At 43.3% G+C, this 17957-nt stretch overlaps 1 protein-coding gene across 3 annotated transcripts in view; it reads right to left on the minus strand.

Annotated features, from left to right (window-relative positions):
- CHD6 (chromodomain helicase DNA binding protein 6) overlaps positions 1-17957 on the minus strand; it is a 2211516-nt gene that overhangs the window by 1520849 nt on the left and 672710 nt on the right. For all 3 annotated transcript variants that reach the window (XM_044090190.1, XM_044090189.1, XM_044090188.1), the window contains one exon: positions 781-957. In XM_044090190.1, coding sequence (XP_043946125.1) covers positions 781-957 — 177 coding nt within the window. The remainder of the gene's footprint in view (positions 1-780; positions 958-17957) is intronic.

Raw genomic sequence — 17957 nt, forward strand, 5'->3', positions numbered from 1 at the left:
GGACATCCAGGTTGCACCAGTTAATGGGGGTGCACTGCACATGGACCTGTTACTGCTGCACAATGATGGGTGCATGCTCAACTCCTCAAACGGAAATGTTGCCTTATAAGTGTTAAGATGATGATGGGCTTAAAGTCAGCTCTCTTACTTGCTGACCTTCTCAGACTAATCTAAGGTCAGCCACAGATCATCATGTTGGATCCTGTACTAGGGATCTGCCACCAAGACAAGAGTTGTGAGAGGGCAGAGTTTTTCCTTCATTCCAGTGCTTGGCTGAGAAGCTTTGGTACATAACAGAAATACTACAGGTTTTGTTCTACTCCAAGACAGAGGAAAGCAGTGTTGATTTGTGCAATGGCTTATTATCTATTGCAAAACAAGTGAAATCTTGGGAGTTTTAGGCACAGAACAGGGAAAGTTTCCACAATGAATGCTAGGGCTGTCATTCAAAATGTGTTCGCATCAGAAAGAACCAAGTGCCTCTTAGGATGTGTGTAGCCTCCTAGCCCAAAGCCAAATGCCATAGCATGCAACAGGAGACACTTGCATTTCTGTAAGCAGACTAATGAGAAAATCTACATATGTGTATTCATTTGGAAATATCAGAAGAGGAAATCCCAACAGCTACCTATGGTAGAAGTCCTCATATCTTCTGATCCAAATTTAGAAATGCCACTACAGAAAAATACATATCTATACCTTTACCAAATTGAAACATGTATTTATATTTATTCAGTCTTAAAAATTTAGTTTCTATGCTGCAAGCACAAGAATTCTCACCAGAGTCATCAGTTTCAATCCTTCCAAGAGTTTGCAGTTTCTGTTCTTCAGTCTGTGTGCTTCATCAATAACTACACAGCTCCAGTGGATTTTTCTCAGCTCTGGACAGTCAGCCAGAATCATCTCAAATGTTGTTATGATCACATGGAACTTGTACAGTCCAAGAACAGGACTACCCTATGAAATAGAAAACCACAGTTGAGAAAATATTAGAACATCCAAAACAGTTTAAATGCAAAACTCTGCTGAAGAACAACTTGATACCCGCCTTGTAAAACTGTACAAGGTACACGCCTGCTAAGGTATCAAGAGTCAAAACTTAAGTAAAACACCATAGCACTGGAACACAAAAAGCAATTCCAGTCAGGCTCAACTCTACTCATTTTCACTTCTTCCTCTGCAATTAAGGAACTCTGGTCTTTGTGCATCATCAGCAATGGACAGGTCCTAAAAGCAGTACCAAAGAAGGCATTCAAGCAGTAGTAAATAGCAAACATGGAGTTGAATGGGCTCAGTATAAAGAAATGATACTCTAACAATAACATTTCCAAAGTAGAGAAATCATATTCAGTTCCAAAGAGCTTGCATGACAAAACGTCTACGGGGTGAATGACAAGTTAGAGGACCATAATCAATTATGCACAATTCCCAGCTGATGTTAATAAAAGGAGATCTTGTGGAACCAGATCAGGGCTCAACAATATAAATCACTCAGTAGCATGCCTTAGAGTTACATATTAACTAACGGACACTTCAGGCACTAGACTAAATTTATTTGCAACCAAAGCAAAAAACTGCAGCAGGCAGCCAATAGAACCTCAACAAGCAAGAATCAGTACAATAAAAGAAAAAGCTAGGAGTCTGAACATAAACGCTTTAATAACACTTTAATAATGAAAATTTTAAATCCACAAGATTCTTTCTCAACACAACATAAAATCGACTATGTTAGTTTATTAGACTAAATTTACTTCGCTGACAGGTGGAGGTTGGAATGCATTTTTTTTTCAGGTTAGTGCTACAAGCTGCAGAGGGCTGATGCACAGTCCCTTTACTTCTGGGACATAAACAAGACAGCTAACAAACCAAAGCATGACACCTTCCCATGTAGCAGATCCCCTCACTCTACAGTCAGGTTAATGCGAGGTCACAGAGATATTCCAAGATGAATGCCAGTGTGGCAGGCTGCCACTAAATGACAACTACAGCTGCATTCAGGTCTCATCCACTGAAGCCAATTACTTACTCTGGAGCTCTTGTATAAGCACTAAACAGAAAATGGTCCTTATGCAGCCTCTAATACAAATATTAGTACTATGGCAAAAGAATTTGCCTTAATTATCATAAATTATATGCCGAGTTGTAGCAGGCCAATGTTGGTAGTTCTCACAAAAGATGCAGCACATGGGATGAAAAGTAAAATAAGCTTATTTGCTAACAGAGGAGCTTTAAGTTAGTCACTAGTGAGAAGCGGATGCAGAATGGAAGTATGACATGGGAATACTCGGATACAGAGATGAAAGATGACTAAAAAGATTCAGCAACAAGGTGTCCAAGCTGATGAAAGACTAAAAAGAATTAGAAGTACCATTTTCAAGGAAGGACTCCCTATACTTTGTCAAGTGTAAAAAGGAGAAGGTTCCTTTTACTCCCAGACTGTTTTTCATGAATCCCTACCAGTGCAGTTTCTGAATCTGGTATGACAGTAATTCCTTTTGTTGAAATTCTTACTTTCTTCACTGTCTGTGTGATTTTGGAGACACTATATTAAAGTTTAGTGGGGGGCTTGCCTGCCCCCCCCCCATGGAGAAAGTGACAGGAGGCTTACCCTACAGTTTCTTTAACATTTTTTTTGTCAGTAGGAGTCCCCAGTGACTTGAACTCAGCGAGTTGCAACCTCTTTGAGTTGAATGTTGGGACTCAAAGTAAAGTAGAAGCAATAACGAGCAAGAAAAAAATGTTGAATGTCAGCTTAAACCACTACATCATCAGGTACATTGCTTAAGTGATCCCATTTTAAAGAAAGGATTCTCTCCTGCCGCTGTACATGCTGCTGTCAAAACTATACTTACGAATGTAATGGAAATACTTAGCCTTGAATATGTTAATCTAATACAACAGTTTCAAGTAGAATTTAGCATGTCAAAATTAATCTCATTTACAATCAGACACAAATGCGTATGGGATATACCACCTCCAAAAAAGGAGGAAACAGGGGAGAGAGAAAAGAGGTGACAAATAAGTATCCATGTATCTGTCAGTATTCCAGATTAAGGCTGAGAGATTCTAATAAGCAGAAATCTGGAGTTTGAGTCCTTCCAACATCTATATGAACACCATGTGACTCTGAAAAAGTCACTTAAACCACTAGGTGCTCCCATTTCACAATGAAAATAAGCAATTGCACTTAGTGGATATGGACATCTAACACAATCACCATTTTCTTTCTGTGTAGTTTCCCAATGGTCTACTGACAACTGACCTTCCCAGCTATCAGAGTAGTCTACTTGTTCTCACTTGTTAGGTATTTCCAAGTGAACCATCATACAAGCAGCCTTGGTGGTATCTGGGTCCTTACAAACATCCCAGCAATAAGGGCATTTTTCTTTTGTCTCTAACTGTGCCCCAGTGGCTGACACATATTCTTATGTCACCACAGGGGTGTCCTACAACCTCCCTGTCTGTGTCTGTCTTTACACATACACCCCCCCCCCCAAAAGGGGTAAAATTCCCTGCTTTGGATCATCAAGCATACATCTCCTGGTCCTGTGGCCACTGCCTTACCAGGATCGCCATCTCCCTCCCTCAAGGACATGTGAGCTGACAAATGTCACTCACTACCAACCACCACTGCCCAGCTCTTTCAGTGCCCAAACCAGTACTGAAACTTGAGTCACCTGGGATGTAATCAGAGCTTAAGCCTGCAGAGCACTTAATTCCTAAGGGCTGGGAATAGACATGAAGGTGGAAGAATGGAAGTTACTTAAGAATGGCAGCACTAACAAAGCTCTAAGCCATTCCAGGGGTTAGGTGCACAAGGAAGAAGGGAGGGGAGCTCACCATGTCCAGCAGTCTCGTTCACTCCCTACTGTCTGGCTCTTGCCTCCCTGAGAATTCGAATGGGCTGATAAGACCCACCAGCAATGGGACAAATGGGCCAAAGGCTCTTGCCCAAGCTGGAGAGCACTTGACTCTCACTCCAACTCTCCTAGGGAGAGGGAGGAACAAACAGGCCAACTATGTGAAGGAAGCAAAATGTCTGGACAGTAGTGGATAGCACAAAAAGAAAGGTAGGGTTTAAGGAGGAACAGAGGAACATAGTATGAAAAGCAGAATGTATACATTCAAAAATGAAATGAGCAGATAACGAGACATTATATTACAGTAAAAGACACGGTCAAGTAGAACAAGTTTCCAGAACCTTCCTCCTCTCTTAAAGGCAGGGTTCATGGGGAAAAAGAAGAGTCAAACCAGAAAGAAATTGAAGAAGTAAAGTGGCAAACTGACAGGCAGTAGACTGGTAGCTGCATACCCAAGTAGAACCAGTAGCCTCCACAGTTGTAATGGCACATGTCCTAGTGCACACAGTTCCGATTTTAAGGGGGTAGAGGGTGAATGCAGGCTGTGGCACAAACAGTTCATTTGATAACTACTGCATAAAAACCTTCTACAAACCTAGATTTCATTAGATTACACAGAACAACAATTACACAATACTTAAAACCAATGAAAAATTGGGAGACTGCAGCATATAGGTTTTTGAAGTAGCCTTGAAAGTGCACAGTACTAAAACATGCCCTTTTTTGGAACACAATACAATATAATGTTGCAGCTAGTGAAAAAGTACAGTTTTGTACCTACCATAAATGTAGATGTTCGAGTGCTAATACAGCTGCAGTCATAACAGATGGGTTCTCCTGCCGTCAGGCGGGTCCTCAGTCGGCCGAATTCCAAAGTCTAGGTCCGGCGTCAGTTGTCGTCGCTTCTTCCCTGACGTCAGTGCGACAGGGGTATAAAGGAACCAGCCGATGCCATTTTCTTCAGTTTTTCTTGCCCCAGATGTCAGGTGCCCCGAGAAGGAAGGCAATACATAAATTTGTGTAATAAAGCAGTGCAATATAATCAAAATACAGTAGTTGCAAGCAAATACACCATAAATGAATACCCCAATCAGGTTGTATGAGGATGTGTTGGCCTATAGGCCTGTCCCAAGAGGGGAAGGAGGGAGGGAAACCTGGACTGCAGCTGTATTAGCACTCGAACATCTACATTTATGGTAGGTACAAAACTGTACTATGTTCATCGTGCATACAGCTGCAGTCATAACAGATGGGTAGAATCCCAAAGCTAAGAAAGGGGTGGTAGGCACTAGGTGGAACTAGGAGGAGCCAGGATGCCCTGCAAGACTGCAGTGGCAAAGCCTGCTCTAGTTTTGGAGTATAATGGTAGGTGGTAGTGCTTGGAGAAGGTATGCACAGAACTCCAAGTGGCTGCTTCCAAAATATCTTTGGTAGGAACTCCTCTGAGGAAAGCTGCAGAGGTAGCTGTGGCCCTTGTGGAGTTAGATCTGATGCCTGTAGGTACAGTTTTGCCATGAAAAGAATAGCAAAAGCGTATGCAGTGGGCTATCCATTTTGAGATTGTCTGTTTCGAAATTGGCTTTCCTTGAGCTCCTACAGCATAGGACACAAAGAGCTGTTCTGATTTTCTGAAAGGCTTTGTTCTGTCCAGATAATAACGGAGTTGTCTGTGGATGTCCAAGGAATGTAGTAATCTCTCCCCTTTGTTTTGAGGATTAGAATAAAAGGTAGGTAAGTGTATGGCCTGATTCAAAGCTACCCTGGATACCACTTTAGGCATAAAGAACGGATTGGTTCGTAAGGAAACTCTGTCCTGATGGAAGATGATAAAAGGCTGCACAGCCATGAGAGCTTGTATTTCTGAAACTCTACGAGCTGAGGTAATAGCCAGAAGGAAAGCTGTTTTCCAGGACAAATATTGCAAATCTGATGAGGCAGCTGGCACAAAAGGAGGCAAGGTCAGTTTTTCCAGAATGAAATTGAGATCCCAAGCAGGTATTGGTTGTTTCCTTGGGGGTCTTAGATTCTTAGCCCCTCTGAGGAACTGTCTTAAGAGAGGGTGAGAGAATAAGGGTGGATTCAGTGTTGTATTCTGCAGAAATGGCTGAGGCATGGATTTTGATGGAGGAGAATGAAAGTCCACTGCTTAGCAGCTCAGCTAGACACTGTAGTATTTGAGGTAAATTCAGTTTTCCAGGATCCTGGCCCTTTTTCTCATTCCAGACATAAAACCGTTTCCATTTTGCGGAGTAAGCTTTTCTAGTTGACAGCCTTCTGGCCTCCAAAATGACATCCTGCACCTCCTTGGAGAGTAGGGTCTGTTGTGATGCTAAGGAATCTTCCATGCGGCTACATTGAGTGTTTTTAGCTGGCTGTGAAGAGTTTTGAGGCTGTGCTGAGTCAGAAGAAGAGGCATTAGAGGCAGGGTCCATGGTGGGGAATGCGTCAGGCTCCTCAGGAGTGGGTACCAGTGTTGTCTTGGCCAGTCCGGAGCAATGAGAATCATCTTTGGTCTGTCTGCTCTGGTTTTCAATAGAACTTTGGGCAGCAGAGGAAGAGGTGGGAAGGCATAAACTGTCATTGATGTCCAACTGAAAGAGAGAGCATCCACTCTCCAGGCCTTTGGATGGAAAATCCTTGAGCAGAATTTTGTCAATTGGTGATTTTTGTGGGAGGCAAAGAGATCTATGTCTGGCCTTCCCCATGCTTGGGTTATTTCTGCAAAAACTTTTGGATGCAACTTCCATTCGTGTGGATCTGTCATATTTCTGCTTAGGTTGTCTGCCAGCGTGTTTTCCTTGCCTGGCAAGTACTGTGCTTGTAGTTCGATTTGTAAGTCCATGGCCATGTTCCAAAGTGACATGGCCAGTCTGCATAGGGGGTATGAATGTGTTCCTCCCTGTTTGTTTATGTACCACATAACTGTGGTGTTGTCCGTTCTTATCAATAGTTGACTTGGTTGCAGAAGGTCCTTGAAAGCTATAATAGCATTTATTACTGCTAGCATTTCCTTTTGATTGATGTGAAGGTGCTTTTCTTTTTGGGACCATTTGCCCTGAATGCACCGATCTGTCATGTGTGCCCCCATGCGTAGTCCGAGGCGTCTGTTGTGATGACTTGATTTGCTTGAGGCTTGCTGAATGGAAGACCTGTGTTTGTTTGGCATGCTTGAGCCCACCACAGAAATTCCTTTTGTAGACATGGAATTAGTGGTATTATTGTTTCCAAACTGTGGCTGTGTTGAGACCATATGTTTTTCAGGTACCATTGAAGTTTCCTCATATGCAGCTTTGCACACGGGATTAGTAAGATGCAAGATGCCATGAATCCCAGAGCCTGCAGGATTTTCCTTGCAGTCAGCCTGGTGCAATTTGCTAGTGCTCTGAAGTATTGAGTTAGTTGCCCCTGCTTCTCTGGCGTGCGGTAGGCCATCTGGGTGTTTGTGTCCAAGTTGGCACCCAGGAAAATTATCTTCCGAGAGGGTATTAGCCTTGATTTCTTTTTGTTGACTGTGTATCCCAGAGAGTTCAACAACATTATTACATAAGCCAGATGTTTCAGAAGAATGTGCTTGCTGTCCGCTTGGATCAGGCAGTCGTCCAAATAGGGGTATATTTGTATCCCTTGAAGTCTGCAGTAGGCAATTACTGATGCCAGGCATTTTGTGAATACTCTGGGCAGTAGATAAGCCAAAGGGCAATGCAGAGAATTGATAATGGGTTGAACCTGCAAGAAATCTGAGGTATCTTCTGCAATTTTGTCTGATTGGGACATGCAGGTATGCCTCCTTGAGGTCCAATGTTACCAGCCAAGACTCCTTGCCCAGCATGGGAAGAAGTTGCTGTAGAGTGAGCATCTTGAATTTTGGTGCAGTAGAAATGTGTTTAGGATGGATAGGTCCAAAATAGGTCTCCAGTCTTTTCCTTCCTTGGTACCAGGAATAGCCTGGAATAAAAACCTTGACCTTGTTCGTGCGTAGGTACTTCTTGAATAGCTTTCATGTCTATGAGATCTGTAATTTGCCTTTGTGCCTCTGCCCTTTGATTGTGTGGCAGGTTTGGCATGCCTCTCATTTTTGGAAGGGTGTGAAAATGGAATTTGTAGCCTCTGTTTATAATGTCCAGGATCCATTTATCTTTTGTGACAATATGCCAATTTTTTGAAAATAATGCCAGCTTTCCTCCTAAGGGGGCTGCCATTTGAGTCTTGCTTGGCATGCAAAGGGGAAAGTCATTGGGCTTGCTTTCTGAATGATTGCGAGTTATCCTCATCACCTCTTTGTGTAGGAGCTTGCCATTGTCTGCCTCTAAACGATCCTTGGGATTATCCTCTGCCCCTCGGGCGGCTGTATCTGCCTCTTTGGGGTCTGTCCGTGGCTGGAAAGGACCAATTTTTGGAAGGGCAATTTCTATTGAAACGTGGGGGTTGTACCTGTAGAAAATCTTTCACAGTTTGCATTGATTTAGCCTTTTCCTCCATTTTCCTTAATACCTCCTCAGCATTAGCACCAAATAATACATCCTTTTGAAGAGGGGCATCTAGTAATTTAGCTTTGACATGATCAGGCAAGGTTTGTTCCTTGAGCCAGGCATGTCTATGTATGACTGATCCTGTAACAGCAGCTCTACATAAGGCCTCTAGAGCATCAAAACCACATTGTAAGGTATGCTTACCCACTTGTTCTGCACTATGCATCAAATCCTGCAACTCCTTCAAGTCTGGTTGTTCAGGTTGTGACATTTTACTTTTCAATTGTGATAACAAAAACTGTTGGTATTTTAGCATATGGAACTGACAGTTTAAGACCCTCATGGTTAAGGTAGCCGAGGTATATACCTTTTTTCCCCACCTTTCTAAGGATCTGGAATCTCTCTCGGAAGGTAATGGATTTTTAGCAGTGGAGGCCTTAATTCCCTTGGGGCCCTGTGAGATGGTTTCTGGGTCAGCAGCATGGCTTTTGTATAGAAATTGGTGTGAGTCAGGAACCCTGTAGTACCTGTCAGGCTTAACTGGGGCTGGAGGCAGAGAGTCCGGGTTAAGGCAGGCCTCCGAGTAAACATCATCTAGGATGTTCAAGACAGGAGGTATAGCCAGAGGCCTGTGCTGAGGTAGTAAGAGAAATTCCCTAAGCCTTTTCTTGGAATCTGAATAATCTTGGCCTTCCCAGTGGAAGTGTTCCCTTAAGGTATGCAAAGTTTCCCCAAATGAGTAATCCTCTGGGGGGGATACAGAAGGAATAGACTCCTCTGCATCAGAGTCTTCAAAAGGGGAGGAAGAATGTTCCTGATCATCAGAGTGCTCTGAAATAATGGAGCCCTGAACAGAGGAGGGGGATTCTTCCTCCACTCTGGGCCTTTTGTCCGGTGGGGGTTGAGAACCCCTGATAAGAGTAATTAAATCCTCAGCCATTTTAAGCATCTGTTTTTTAGGCATGGGGCCTGGAGATGGGCCCTGTGTAGCTGGTCTCTTAGAGTGCATGGCTGCTTTAGACTTAGTGAAAGCCTTGATGGAGAAAGAAGAGGAAGGTCTGAAGACACCTTGAGTGGAGGTAGACCTGTCCACATTTTGAGGTTCAACGCCAAGAGTGGCTTCGGTATCTGTAGTCGGGGTGTGGGCCGAGGAGCCTGCGACCTCGGGCACAGGAGACACCACCAATGAAGTGTCGTAGGTAGTCAGGGGCTGTGTAGGCGCCTCGCTGAGAACCGGACCATGTGTAGTCGGCTTTGGCGTGGTGTCGGTAGAGGCCGCGGACCTCGTGTGTCGGTCCTTATCTTTGCATTTTTTAGACAAAACTGGAGTCTGAGTATCCGACAACATAATATAGTTAAATGTTTTTCCAAAATAATGCTGGGCGAACTCCGCCCGACGCTTAATGGTGCATTTGTTGAATGTAGCACAAAAGCGACAGACCGAGACGTCGTGGTCTGGGACTAAACAAGGTATACAGAGGGAATGGAAATCCTTATGCGGTATTTGCTTCCCACATGAAATACAATTATTAACTTTGTCTGACATCGGTCTGAGGCAAGAAAAGTTTCCCCAACGGGGTACTTAGCTTTCAAGAAGACTTCGGTTTCAAATTTTCGTAATTTCAGGAGCTGGCCGACCGGCACTTGCGAACTGCTTCTGCTTCGGGCACCGCTCGGCAAGAAAGACTGAAGAAAATGGCGTCGGCTGGTTCCTTTATACCCCTGTTGCACTGACATCAGGGAAGAAGCGACGACAACCGACGCCGGACCTAGACTTTGGAATTCGGCCGACCGAGGACCCGCCTGACGGCAGGAGAACCCATCTGTTATGACTGCAGCTGTATGCACGATGAACATCAGAATGACATTAAGCACATTAACATAGCTAACATATTTTTAGAGGAAAACAAAATGTATCTTCTGACAGCACTACAAACAACACTAAGAGACTCCTTAGCACACATCAATAGCAAAAATAAATTGTTTTACATTTTACTCAATGTAAACACACTACTTCTCAATGGCAGACAAAGTAAAGTTTTTACCACTTGTCCTATGCTGCAGAACTCAAACACTACCTACTTCTATATATCTGCTTTAGAGCAATGCAGGAGTCCTTCCTCATGAATATGTTCTGAAGGACAGTTATCACATGGATGCTCTGGTTTAAATGGGAAAAAAAACTAAGTGGTACACAAGAAAATAGTCTGCAAAAATTAAACAATCAAGACCAACAGTTTTTAAGACTTTCTCTCAGCAGAAGTAATAAAATCTTGCAAGTGCAATTTTTCAAACAAAGAAGCTGAAGTCGTAAAAGAGTTTCAAAGCAGGATTCCCTAATGCAGCATTAGCTGCAGTCTGACCACTCTTTCTTCTGATTAACTTTACAGCTGTGCCTAATTTTGCAACTACTGTCTGCCTGTCTGTACTTTGACAGACCTCACAAGGATAAAGCTCTTTTCCAAGTGCAATGGTCTCATGAAGCAGACAGAGCCTTTACTGAACTAAATATCAGAGTGGTTTGGCTAGCTACAAGCAACTGTATTAGAAGCTAACGTTAAGTACAAACTTGCAGTTTTAAAGATAGTACTGTATTTTATTTTCTGTCTATTTAATTGTTTAACTTAATTTTGGCTGACTGAAATATTTTTTTGCCTGACTGAATTATTTTATACATTTTCTGGTACTGCTTTCTGTTCTCATCTGTCCAGAAACTGTTTTTTCTACATAATTGTTTCACTGAATATTGTGGTCTGTCTGTCCCTCTGCAGTTATAGAGGGGGTCATTGCTGCTCTCACCTCTTTGTTATTCTATATTTAACTCTTAGCCTAGAGGGTTTCTCTCTGCTTTAAGTGTTAGCCACATAGCTGGGAATTTATTTTCTGCTCGATATCTGAGTGGTTTGGCTGGCTACAATCAACTGTATTAAAAGCTGAAGTTAAGTACAAACTTGCAGTTTTAAAGATAGTACTGTATTTTATTTTTCTATTTAATTGTTTAACTTAATTTTGCATGACTGAATTATTTTATATATTTTCTGGCATTGCTTTCTGTTCTCATCTGTCCTGAAACTGTTTCCCCCCCTTCCACTCTATTCTTGTGGTGCGGTTATATTTGGTGGCTTTGCAGTTGCACACCCCTACTGTAAATTTGATCTAGGACACCCCTGCCAGTCTAGTGTTCACTCTACTTAATACAGGGAGAACATTTATGAAGGCGAACCCACTTCCTCTCTCCTTGCACTTTACTTAAAAAAAATTGCACTTTATTCATCTGCTTTTACTGTACTTGTGTTTCTTCCTACTTTATTACCTTATTTTGCTTTTGCCTCTTCTTAAAATTACTCAATTGTATTTATTCTGCTGCATTTATTACTGCTTAGTAGTAGCCTGACTAAATTGTAACTGTTATTCTAAGCCTGTTGGTTTAAGCACTTGGGCTTCAGACCATTTGTTTTACATTAAAAAGGTCTGTGGTCTGCACTGTTATGGCAGGACAGGTAGCTTACAACCTTCTAAGTTAGAAATTGCTGATTGAAGTCTCAGTGTCTTATTCTAAAAGTGTATTAGTTCTGGTTTAAACACTTGGGCTTCAGGCCAGTTATTTCACATTAAGAAGATTTGTGGTCTGCACTCTTGTGGGAGGAGAGGCTAGATTCTGCCCTTATGAGATGGGAATTTCTGGTTAAAGGCTTATTGTGCCTGCTTATTTGAACTGTTCCTTTCTGAAATTGGTGCACCTTGTTTGCTGTAGCATAAACTATATTCAGGCCTGCTGTATCTAGCTTTGTTTGTATAACTGGAGGTAAAGCTCTCTCCAAGCAAGACTGAACTGGACAGTCATGAGGATAAGGTAAACATTTGCACCACATCACACTCATCACATAGTCTCACTAAATCTACACCACCAAAATCCACATATAGTAACACAAAAACATTCGCGGAGGCTCTCAATAATAATCTGTCTAAGCAACAGAGACCTCCAAAGCAAAAACGCAAGCAACCTCCATCCCCCAACACAACCCAAATGACACACAGCCCACAGACACAGTGTGCCACTCAACCACAGCCAATAAGGCAAAACAACGTACCCCACACACTAGTCATAGGTGACTCTATAGTCAGGCACACTGATGTCCCACTTACCAGGCTAAATAAGGAGAAGGTTACTGTTAGCTGCCTGTAGGGTGCCAGGATCCGCCACATAACCCACGCACTCAGGTCACTCCACAACAAGTACAAATATGACTCTGTCATTGTCCATGCTGGTGTGAATGACCTGAGACGTACCTCCCTGGACTACATGAAAAGAGACATGGAAGAGCTCTCCGATCTTGTAGCCCAGGCAGGTATGATCCTAGCCCTGAGTAGCATTCTGCCATTGCCCAGAATGATACCGCAGTACAAGGACAAAATGATTGACTTCAACAATTGGCTAAGCTTCTGGTGTCATTCTAAGGGGATCCAGTATCTGTCTGCTTGGGATGACATGGTCGACAGACCACGATGCTTTGCCAAAAATGGCCTGGACCTGTCACCCCTGGGATTCCGGATACTGGCTAAGGCTCTTGCTGCCCCTATAGTGCCTTTTTAGGCAAGGTTCAAATAACAAATTCACCACCGTAACAGGAACAGGCAAGCAAAAACTGAGGGTAATGCTACTCAATGCTAGAAGTCTAAATCTCAAAATGCACTCACTCGAGGCACTCCTTAAAATGGAGAACATCGATATCTGTGTAGTGACCGAGACCTGGTTCAAGGTTCCAGAGAGCACCACAGCACTACAAGGCTACAACTCATACCACACTTTTCAGCCATGTAACCTGGGCCGAAACACCAAAGGTGGAGGTGTGTCCATATTCATTAAGGATATCCACACCTCCAGGCTAGTTGCTCAGCATAATGCATCCGAAGTTATCCAAGTGCAACTAACTCTCAGCAAAACTGCAACCCAAAGTGTAGCTTGCTACAGATCCTCCACCATGCCACAGGATTCCCACTCCTCTTTTCTTGATTACTGGAAAATATTAGGGTTCAACCAAACACCCTAATAATGGGCGACTTCAACTACCCCACCATTAACTGGGAAAACTACTCATGTACCAACTCCTTAGCTCAACGCTTTTTGGAATTCATAGACTCCAATGCCCTGGATTAACTTATCCCGAGTTCCACACCTGAAGTCAACTCCTTGCTGGTCCGATCTGACCATAAGCTAATCATCCTTGATATCCACATCCTGCCCCCACCCCCCATTAAGGAAACCACGGTAAAAAAATTCTCCAAAGCCAACTTCATGCTTCTTAAACAGAAGTGGTGAACTTCATGACACCCATGCAGATTGACAATACAGTTACAACTGCTGAATCTTACACAAATGCACTCTATAAGCACTTACACGAGTGCATGGATTGTGCTATCCCAAACAGAACCGACGCTATCCTCCAAAAAAAGGAAGCCAATCTGGTAGTCCCCTGCCATAAACAAACTGTACAACAAGAAAGAAGAAACTGTTGCAAAAGACAGTAAAATCCAATGAGTGGGGGAGCTCCCTGGTCAGCCTCAGTAAGAAGCCGAGATCCCTTATAAGATCCTCCAAAGCTAGCTACGAAAACAAAATCACCACGAATTCTAAGGACAACCACAAAGCATTCTGTAGCTATGTCAAGAATCTTGATGGCAACACCCAGATCTGCTCTGAGTTACAGCACAATGGCACGAAAATTACAGAACCAACTGATATTGCCAACATCCTGGCAGATAGGTTCAGTGCTAACTTTACCCCCCCACCCCCTAAAGGGCCCATATCTACACAGGAAGAATGCAGAGTCCCTGTAATCACAGCTACGCAGGTAAAAGCTGCACTCTCTAAAGCCAAAAACACAGCATCCATGGGACCGGACAACATCCCAGGCTGTGTTTTACACGAACTTCAGAACGAACTGGCTCCCCACTTAAGCACCATGTTCAATAACAGCCTCGCATCAGGCTTTGTGCCCACTGAATGGCGCACAGCAACAGTTATCCCACTCCACAAAGGGGGAGCCACCACTGATCCCGGGAACTATTGACCTATTAGCCTGAAGAGCCTGGTCTGCAAGGCCATGGAACGTATCATCATGGAACTCATAAACAAAGACACTGGTAACCTCCAAACTCTGGATCCCACCCAGTTTGGGTTTGTGAAAGGCAGATCATGCCTCCTGAACCTGATCGACTTCTTTGAGGTAGTCACCAAAGCCGTAGATGATGGTAAGGTGGTTCACACAGCCTATTTTGACCTCGCCAAGGCTTTCAACACCATCCCCCATTCTGGAATTAGATGCTAAACTCACTAAACTAGGTATAAATCTCTACGTCACAAGATGAGTTGCTAACTGGCTCATTGACAGATGACCTAAAAGCAGTGACAAGTGGAGTACCACAGGGTTCCATCCTGGGACCTCTCCTGTTTGGTATCTACTTCTCTGAAGTACAGGCTAACACAGAAGGCCTCTGGCTAATGAAGTTCACAGATGACTGCAAACTAGGAGCCATAGCCAAGTCCCCAAATGATGTGGACACCCTACAGAAGGGCCTCGCTGAGACAGATGCCTGGTGTCAGAACCATGGCCTCAAGCTCAATGCCAAAAAGTGCAGTGTCATCCCCTTTGGTAAAAACTCTGTACCCATGAACTACCACACAGGCAGCAATCTACTTAACACCGAATGTGTGATAAGAGACCTTGGGACCCAGGTGGACAATAGTCTCTCCTTTGATAGTCACATCGCCATAGTAGTCAGGAAGTCCTTCTACATGACACACCTCATCTTAAAAAGGGTTCTTATCCAGGAAAAAAGAGGTCATTGTTCCCCTCTGCTCGACACTCATTAGACCCATTATAGAGTACAACGCCCCTTTTGAAATGCACCTCACAAGACATCTGCAGCAGCTGGAAAGGCCACAGAAGTACCTCACAAACAGGATTACTGGCCTCAAACAAATGCCCTACACTGACCGCATCAAAAAACTCCAGATTTACTCCATACCATATCGCCTACTTCGAGGTGATCTCTGTCCAATATATAAAGCTATGTCAAACCTAGAGCTGTTGGACATGCTACACCTAAAGAAATCCCAATCCCTCCGAGCTACACTCTCTAGGGACCTAAACCTTGTCACCACAATAAACAGAACATGCTGGAGGGATAGATTCCTGTCCCAGAGACTTCCCATACTCTGGAACAGGCTACCCATCTATGTCAAGCAAAGTTCTTCATTAGCACTCAAGAAAAATCTTGATGAGTGGATGGGAAAGGGAAATAGGAAATACACCTCGGGGATCACTTCTGTGTCTCTGCTCGACAGTAGCACAGGAAAATAACTTTTTTGGGTGGTGTAAGCCATGGAACCTTGTTGGCTAGGCTTACGTAAGCCCTTGGGCCGATAGCCTAGTATCTACCTATGAACTTGAGCACTAATCCAGGCAATCTTTTTGGAGAAGGTTCCCCTATACCCTAGTGGCAGGAGTGTACAGTTAGAACTTGTCTGATTGAAGACTGCTTGAACAGGGCTCAGTTTTGAGCTTTTACTGGTTAATTGGGTACTTTGTTTAAATCAGTTTGCTCGTTCTCTATTGTTATAAACAATTGCACTTTATTCATCTGCTTTTACTGTAGTTGTGTTTCTTCCTACTTTATTACTTTATTTTGTGTTTGCTGCCTGTTCTTAAAAGTACTTAATTGCATTTATTCTGCTGCATTTACTTCTGCTTGTTAGTAGCCTGATTAAATTGTAAGTGTTATTCTAAGCCTTTGGTTGAAGCACTTGGGCTTCAGACCAGTTGTTTTACATTAAGGTTTGTGGTCTTTACTGTTGTGGCAAAACAGGTAGCTTACATCCTTCTAAGTTGGGAGTTGCTGATTGAAGGCTTAGTGTCTGTTATTCTAAAAGTGTATTAGTTCTGGTTTAAGCACTTGGGCTTAGGGCCAGTTACTTTACATTAAGAAGGTGTGGTCTGCACTCTTGTGGGAGGAGAGGGTAGATTCTGCCCTTCTGAGCTGGGAGTTTCTGGTTAAAGGCTTATTGTGCCTGCTTATTTGAACTGTTTCTTTCTGAAATTGGTACGCCTTGAAATTGGTATGCCTTGTTTGCTATAGCACAAGACTAGATTCAAACCTGCTGAATCTAGCTTTGTTTTTATAACTTAAGCACTAATCCAGGCCATCTTTTTCTGGAGAAGGTTCTCCTGCACCCTAGTAGCAGGAGTGTGCAGTTAGAACTTGTTTGATCGAAGACTGCTGGAATGGGAATCAGTTTTTAGCTTTTTATTGGTTAATTTGTTTAAATCAGTTTGCTCATTTGCTACTGTTATATTAAAAAAAATACAGTTTATGCATCGCCGCTTAGCCATGGTTAAAATATTCCCGGCGCCATAAAGTGTGCTCTTCAAATTTTCCCTTAGAACTAGCCAGTTTTTCAGTTTTAGCACTCAAATCTGTTGCTTTGAGCTCAGCACTTGTTCAGAACTCATTGTAAGCACTAAATAAGCTACAAATTACTATAGCACTCAACATTCCCCACTTGTCTAGAGGAAAACAGTTCTTAGTACTTAATAAATAAGCATTTATCCAGGCATGTCCATGGGTCAAGCTCCTGGTGTTTTCTCCTGTCTACCTGATGAATCTGGGCATCTTGGGGCAATACAGTAATTGCCTCGTACACAGACAACCCTCTCCTCCTACCACCCAACACTACAACCTGTGAGAGATGCACTTATATAGCCAAACTGGAAGCAAAGCTCTCTTCACCCAAGACTGGACTAGACAGTCAAGAGGACAGGGTAAACACTTGCACCACACCACACTCGTCACATACTCCCTCAAAACCTACACCAACAAAACACACACATAAAAACACAAAACCCACACCTACATTCACGGAGGCTCTCAATAAAAATCTGCCCAAGCAACAGAGACCTCCGAAGCAGAAACGCAAGAAATCTCCACCCCCCAACACAACCCAAATGACACATACTCCATAAACTCAGTGTGCCACCTAACCACAGCCCATAAGGCAAAACAACGTACCCAACACTCAAGTCATAGGTGACTCTATAGTCAGACACACTGATGTTCCACTCACCAGGCTAAACAAGGAGAAAGTTACTGTCAGCTGTCTGTCGGGTGCCAGGATCCGCCACATAACGCACGCACTCAGGTCACTCCACAACAAGTACAAATATGTCCATGTTGGTGTGAATGACCGGAGATGTACCTCCCTGGACTACATGAAAAGACACATGGAGGAGCTCTCCGATCTTGAAGCCCAGGCAGGTATGACCCTAGCCCTGAGTAGCATCCTGTCATCACCCAGAATGATACCACAGTAAAAGGACAAAATGATTGACTTCAACAATTGGCTAAGCTTCTGGTGTCATTCTAAGGGGATCCAGTATCTGTCTGCCTGGGATGACATGATCGACAGACCACGATGCTTTGCTAGAGATGGCCTGCACCTGTCGCCCTTGGGATTCCGGATACTGGCTAAGGCTCTTGCCACCCCTATAATCGCTTTTTTAGGCAGAGTTCAAATGATAAATTCACCGCCATAACAGGTACAAGCAAGCAAAATCTGAGGGTAATGCTA

Source organism: Protopterus annectens, chromosome 12.part0 (genome assembly GCF_019279795.1).
Source record: "Protopterus annectens isolate FY-2018-M chromosome 12.part0, PAN1.0, whole genome shotgun sequence".
NCBI classification, from domain to species: Eukaryota; Metazoa; Chordata; order Ceratodontiformes; family Protopteridae; genus Protopterus; species Protopterus annectens.